Source organism: Pinus tabuliformis, chromosome 8, assembly GCF_031772625.1.
Source record: "Pinus tabuliformis cultivar Carrire ecotype Pingquan chromosome 8, CPIR1, whole genome shotgun sequence".
NCBI classification, from domain to species: domain Eukaryota; kingdom Viridiplantae; phylum Streptophyta; class Pinopsida; order Pinales; family Pinaceae; genus Pinus; species Pinus tabuliformis.
The window spans coordinates 1238376471-1238383699 of NC_142294.1; the positions used below are offsets into that span (position 1 = coordinate 1238376471).

Here is a 7229-nt window from a genome sequence, read left to right on the forward strand (position 1 = left end):
AATAACCATTCCAACTATAGAACGTTTATGATTAATCCTTTGTTTGCAAAGCTTTTCAACAACATGGTAGAAAATAAAATCACTAAGTGGGTAGAAGTAAAAGAAAAGAGCGCAAGAGGACAAGCAAATTTTAGGCCGAAGCATTCTACAGTGGATCATGGTATCAAGTTGAGACACATTGTTGAAAAGGTTTGGGAGGACAAAGAAGAAGTATTATGTTGCTTTGTTGGCTTCACAAAGGCATTTGACATAGTCCCTAGAGATAAGTTGTGGTGTACAATGAAAGAACTTGAAATTCCATTGCATTATAGAACTGTGGTCCATAGACTTTATGAAGAGTTGAAAGTCAAAATTAGAACCTTAATAGGTATTTCAGAAATCTTTAGAAGTGACATTGGAGTCAAGAAAGGTTGCCCTCTATGCCCTACTCTTTTTGGTTTATATATTGATAAACTGGAAGAGTGGCTAAATATGCAAGGTGGAGATGGTATTTGGTTGGGGGAGTTTGTGATAAAGCTTCTTTTATATGCTGATGATCTTGTCTTGATTTCTAAATCAACCCATGGATTGCAAATGCACCTATATGCATTTGAGCATTTTTGTAGAGTAGTGGGGTTGCAAGTCAATACTAGCAAAACCAAAATAATGATTTTCTCTAATAAAAGGAAGCAGAGCCAACATACGTTCTTCTTTGAAGGCAACATTCTTGAAGAAATAAATGAGTACAAGTACCTTGGGATTGATTTCAACAACATACTTAATTGGGAGGACTGCAGAAAGAAGATAATTTTAGGAGGGTGGAATGCATTATATGCTCTTCAAAATAGATGTAGAGAGGCAAAGTTATAGGATTGAAAAACGATTAAAGTGCTTTTGGACTCCTAGTTTGTCCAGTGATGCTATATGGATATGAATTGTGGGTTAGTAGCACTCCCTTCTCAAAATGGAAACAAATTGAGAAAATCCAAAAATGCTTGATCATGTGCAAGTTCAAAATAAAAAGTTTGGTACCTTATGAGATAATGTTGAGTGGAACAGGAACAACTCCCATCAAAGCAATTGATATGGTGCGATTCATAATATATGTAAAAAGAATTGAGCAAATGGGAGTAGTTAGATGACCTAATGTTATCTTCAATGAAGGCATGAGTGAAAGAAAAAAACATGGATGAAACAAAACTACACATGGATGCAAAAATGGAATGTCTACCACAATGCATGTCCCACAAATAACAAGGAGCTAAAGAATTTTGTTATGGAGAAATTTCGTAAACGGGTATGGGGAAAAGAGTTGGGTAGAAAGAACAAGTACTACATTGAGGAATTCAACCCTACGTGTGATCTACAACAAAGGAGTTCATTGGAGCTAGCATTCCGTGGAGGGAAAAAATTCTTATTGCTCAATTAAGAACCAACTCGCATCAACTTCGGTGTGAAACAAGATGGTGGAAGAGGCCTAAAGAAGCTTGGGAAGAATGAGTGTGTACATTTTGCACGTATGGGGCAGTGGACTTGGAAAAACATTTCATTTTGGAATGTGATGCATTCAAAGACATCAGAGAAAGTTATGAGAATATGTTAGCATCAATTTCTTTTCACCGAGGGGATTGTTGGAATGTTGGATCAGCTCCTCATCAATTTGAATAAGAAAATGATTGAATTGCAAAAGGCGAAATGCAGAGAACTAATGGTCCCATAGACTATTTTTAGTCTCGTGGACGTTAAAATATCATTTCATTTCATTATAGTCGAAACTTCATAAATATAACCAAAAAAACTATTGCAACATGAAGAATGCCTTACTAATACACATATTTACTTGATTAACCCTGTATAAAAAGGTTATGGGTCAACTTTAGCTTGAGAATTAAAAAGGAATTGCACATCTTATTGTAAAATGAACCATTTTGCTAAATACAAATTGCTTATATATAAATGGATGTTATAAATAATAACGAGGGACTTATCATAGAAGAACTTATTAAAATTGGAATAATCTAAAATTCTTAAAAATTGATGTGCCATAGCACGAATCTCTAAGCTCTTAATTAAAAAAATAAATAAAAAACAACAAATTCTCATCCACCTTAAATTGAAACAAGAAATTTTTCATAATAATTAATATATATATATATATATAGATAGATATATATATATATTCATTCTCGAGACAAAAATTAATAGAAAAATAATCTTACATTTTATTTATAAATTTAAAATTTTAAACCTATTGCATCCATTACCATAATAATAGTTTTTTATTAATCAAATTCTAATAAAAATTATTTAAAAAATAATATTTTGTTAAATGGAGAGATGATGCGAATCTCTCCTTATAACTAACTTATTGTGTTGACATTATGTAAATAAATATTGACACTTTGTACGTAGATTTAGAGTTATGAAAAGTGTCTCAATAGATGTTGACACTATGTACATAGATGTTAACCTTATGTACATAGATTTAATATTATGAAAAGTCTCTCAACGTATGTATAAATGTTAACCCTATGTACATAGATTTAGTATTGTGAAAAGTCTATCAATATATGTTGACACTATATCGATAGATTTAATGTTATGAAAAGTCATTAAAATCTGTAGATCTAATATTATGAAAGGTTTCTCAATAGATGTTGACATTATGCACTTAGATTTAGTCTTGTGAAAATTCACTAAAATCTTTCCTTTCATCACTTTTGGTTTAAAAATTACAATATGTTTTTTTTTTTTAATTATGTTTTGGTTATTAAAAAAAAATATTACAATAAGGTCAAATAAGAAGGCAAATAAGATGCGAAAGTTATTCATTAGTTAATTAAAAATAATATCAAAATTTAATAAGGTGGAGTTTTAATAGGTATTTATCTCTATTGAATTCTTTGTGACTCTAAATCTTTACAAGCGCATCCACGTTGGTATTACATGGGGAAAATGATCACACACTACCAATCTAATGTCCCAAACTTTGTGTGCCAAATTTCTTGAAAATCTTAGGTTATATTGACATTAACAACTCCAATGTGAATGAGGCAATGGGAATCACAAATATATCGACTAATGAAGAATCGACCCCCCTCCACCAACCATCCTGGGCTATAACAACTTCTGCCCACACTAGGTACGCAACACAACAAGAGGCCCAACCTACTCCACTCCCCATGAGCATCAAATAGCTCCTTGACACAGTAAAAGGAGGAGAAACCCTGGGAGCAATGACCCCACCTCCCCAATTAACCACTAGAGTTGTACTTGGGCTAAGGAAAAAAACATTAACTAGAAGAGGGCTACCACCACCAACTTCATATTCAACTCAATTACAAGGAATCATATTGTTGCTTTGATAGAAAGACTAATAGACAAGTAAAAAGAAGGAACTTGAGATAAAATTGGAGTTAGGAATGAGAATTTTACTAGGGAATTCGAAATTGAAGTGACCTCGAGCGAAGTCGCCTTGTCATTGAGGCCCAGCTGTTGTCTAACCCACAAAATCACAAAATGTCAGCCCAATGTCTATTCAAATCTTCATGAGACCAAGTCCCAAATCTTTATGCATTGAACCATTGTCGTGAAAGAGACAGAGCCACCAAGGCCTGAAGCAAATTCCTTCCTTGCTGTCATGGTTTGGAGGGCCAGGGTTGACAAAGACAAAGAGCCACCCTACACTCCTAAAGAAACATTTCCCACCAACTTCTTACCTCCATTTACCATGCACAACCAATAATGTCATGGAGGAACCCAATTATCAATTATACCTCTATAACATTTGAGAACCATCGGCTCTTGCTCGCCACCATAAGTGTCTTTGACTTGCTTCTTCGATGCATATGCCACGTGGGTAGGAGAGTAAATGCCCCACCTCGCACTTCATTCATTGCCGTTATCATCTCCATTGGGGAATCTTGCCTTAGAGTTTAATAACACATATTTTTTGTAATTAAATTAAAAAGCAAAAAAGCATAATTACCTTTAAAATAAATTTCAACCCTCTATCATAATTATTATTAAAACTAGCATAATCATATAAATTAAATTATTGGTAAATCTTGATAGCCATCAATCCATAATAGGCATAAAAAATATTTAAATCAAACATAAAAAATTACTTAAATGATGTTAAAAAATACTTCGATAAATTATGATAAAAAAACATAAAAACCAGGGAAAATTTTAGGAACTAATATTGATAGGTGGACTAAGTTTTTATACTTTTTCCAAAAAAATTCACTAATTTCCATTTTTCATTGAAATTAGTTTACCTTAAAAAGTGTATCATGTAGATTAATATAATATAATCAGAAATTTAACTATTTTTACCATTTTTTTAAATTAGAGATTATTAAAATACTTTCAAATAAATATCATCTTTAAAAATTTCCATTAAAATTAAAATAAAAGTAATTGGGATGCCTTAGACGATAATCTAAACGACGCAATTCTTTTACGGCCAACAACGCTTTGCTTGGCATGGTCTATATATACGAAAAGCTCACATGTGACCGGGTGGCCTGTGTGTCGACATAATTTTGAAACTCAAGTTTGCATCGCTGGCGATCGTACTGTGCACTGTGCTATATCTCAGATATTTTTGAATTTTTAATTGGGAAATCTGGTATTGTTCGATGGCTTCAACAGACGTAGATATGATCCCAGAGCCTACAGGGGAGGGCTCCAGTAGTCAAGCCGGACCAAGCAGTTCCACCAAGAAGGTCAAACGGTTCGAAATCAAGAAATGGAATGCTGTTGCCCTCTGGGCGTGGGGTACGAGTTTTGAACCTTTGTTCTTCTGTTTGGTTTCTGTTTCTCCTAAATAGGCTCTGTCTGTCTGTTTATTTGCGATGAAATTTTCTCATTTGTGAGAATTTATCTTCTGAAAGTAGAAATTTGCTTGTATCCAAACCCTCCTTTCCGTTTTTCCCTTTCGCCATGCCCCGAAACGGGGTTTCGAGGGAAGAACAGAGGAAAAGTTTTAGCTAAACCCTCCAAAGATTTCTTTTTATAATGATTAGAAGAACAAGGGAAATGTTGCTTTTGCTGAATACACAAAAAACTAGTTAGGGTCAATGAGAACATCTATATGAAACCCTAAGAAAGTTACTCAAGTTTCCTGTGAAGGCAGTTGAAGGTATCAGTATCCTGTTACATATATGTAGACTGCCGATATCCATTGCTTTAGAACTTGTGATACGCCGTTGTCAAACCCTCAATGCCCGAGTGTCGTCCCCAATTAGGGTTTCTTCTTTCCTGTGGCAATGGATGGCTGTTTAAACCACCATTCTTCTTCGAAATTTTACTTTAAGCAAATTCAAAAAGCTTGTCACTGTCTCAATACATGGTTGCACTTCCTCTGCAGCCGAGAGTGGGAAGATCCTACTGTTATTCCAACAAAGTCCCATTATTTGCTTTTCCTTCTATGTTTAAAGAAATATAAATTAGCATCGATCCTACTATTGTAAACCATCATATATCTATATATCTTATCCATCTTAACTAGTATATTATAAAAGTGTGGGTGCGAGAAGAGTGAGATTTGTCTCTTGAGTTTTTCGATCTCTTTCAGTGATGAATAAATCTGGAGCCTTATTTTCTTTATGTTGTTTTGGATACAAATTCTGAATGCAATGGTTGTTCAAGATCTTATTCTAAGAAAATCTAAACATTGTTGCAGATATTGTGGTTGACAATTGTGCAATTTGCAGAAACCACATTATGGACCTCTGTAAGTGCTATTTTTAAGAGTTTGTTTTTTTTGATATTTTTGCAAATTGGTTCTAGACTTGCATAAGAATAAATGTTACTAGGATCTGAAAATAATATTTGTATGTGGTTATTTGTTTATAGGCATTGAGTGCCAGGCAAATCAAGCAAGTGCTACCAGTGAAGAATGTACTGTTGCATGGGGTATGTTTGGAGTAGCTTCTTCAATGTGTTAGGAAGTTGTTTTTTTGAAAACTCAGATTATTTACTCTGTTGATTGAATTTGAATCTCATACTGCAAAATTTACATGCTATTTAAATTTAAAACAGGTGTCTGCAATCATGCCTTTCATTTTCACTGCATAAGTCGGTGGCTTAAGACAAGACAAGTCTGCCCATTAGGTATGAATTTTGGACTTCCTTCCCTTTGTTCTGACCCTTATATCAAATTAATATAGTTGTGTAATTGCACAAGCAGAATCCTTTGGTTTTTATTCTCTTTGCTTTTGTTTGAATATTAGCAATTTGAATTGTCTTTTGCTGTTTTTTTAAAACCATTACTGTTTGTAATATTTCAGATAATAGCGAGTGGGAGTTCCAGAAATATGGACATTAGAGTGGATATGACTGTTCATCACCTTATACTTAAGTGATAACTTTTGTTGTGATCTATTGAATGTCTGAAAGGAGAGTGTTGGCTTTGCAAGCAAAAGAGTTTTCTATAGTTACAGGAAAAGTGCAAGATTAGGATTGAAACACTTATAAAATAATGGAGAAGTGTTTTGTAAAGTGCTACCTTGACAACATGGTGGTGATGTTAAGGCATGATCTCATTAACAATTAGATTGAAATGGGCTACTTTGACACTCTTTGCTCATTTATTATAGCTCTTGATAATTTGTTGTATGGTTGATATGAGCTTTACTATGCCATATCTATTCAAAATGTTTGCAATGAATGAGCTTGTACTTGTTAGAAAATGACACGTTGAAGTTTTGGTTTATTGTTGGCAGAGTCTAGTTAATAATTGTATTTCTTTTCAATGGAAAGTTCGATATTTGTATCATTTAGTTTTTGATTCTCTCATTCTATACATGACAATTTCTGTCATTCTGAAGTCGGTATTTACGATCTTGTCGAGTCTTCATTAATACATATAATTGTAATTGCTAATGGAAAAATGCCAGAATTTGTTCCAAATAAATTTAGTTTTGCATTCTCTCATTCTATACATAACAATTTTTGGCATTCTGAAGTTGATAATTACCATCTTGCTGAGTTAATTTGCTATTTTGATGAGGTTCAGTTTAAATATATAATTGTAATTTGTTGTTGAGTAAAATCTGAATTTCAAATGGTTAAATGTTGTAAATTACAGGTAATGAGGCAAAATACCCTCAGTTACCTATTGCCGTTTAATTTGTTTGTTGTCGAATCCTTTTTAAGTTGATGTGCATTAATTTCTCAAGTGTGTTATTTTATAAATAATATACAATAATCAAGAATGTGCAGCAACATGTGGTATTGCAAAA

At 33.3% G+C, this 7229-nt stretch overlaps 1 protein-coding gene across 1 annotated transcript; it reads left to right on the forward strand.

Moving 5' to 3' along the window:
- Positions 1-4484: 4484 nt before the first annotated feature.
- Positions 4485-6763, forward strand: LOC149239878 (RING-box protein 1a). Its single transcript, XM_089373567.1, has 5 exons — positions 4485-4761; positions 5669-5719; positions 5842-5901; positions 6028-6099; positions 6276-6763. The coding sequence occupies exons 1-5, from the start codon at positions 4623-4625 to the stop codon at positions 6311-6313; spliced, it is 360 nt and encodes a 119-aa protein (XP_089229693.1). The 5' UTR covers positions 4485-4622; the 3' UTR covers positions 6314-6763.
- The last annotated feature ends 466 nt before the right edge of the window (positions 6764-7229 follow it).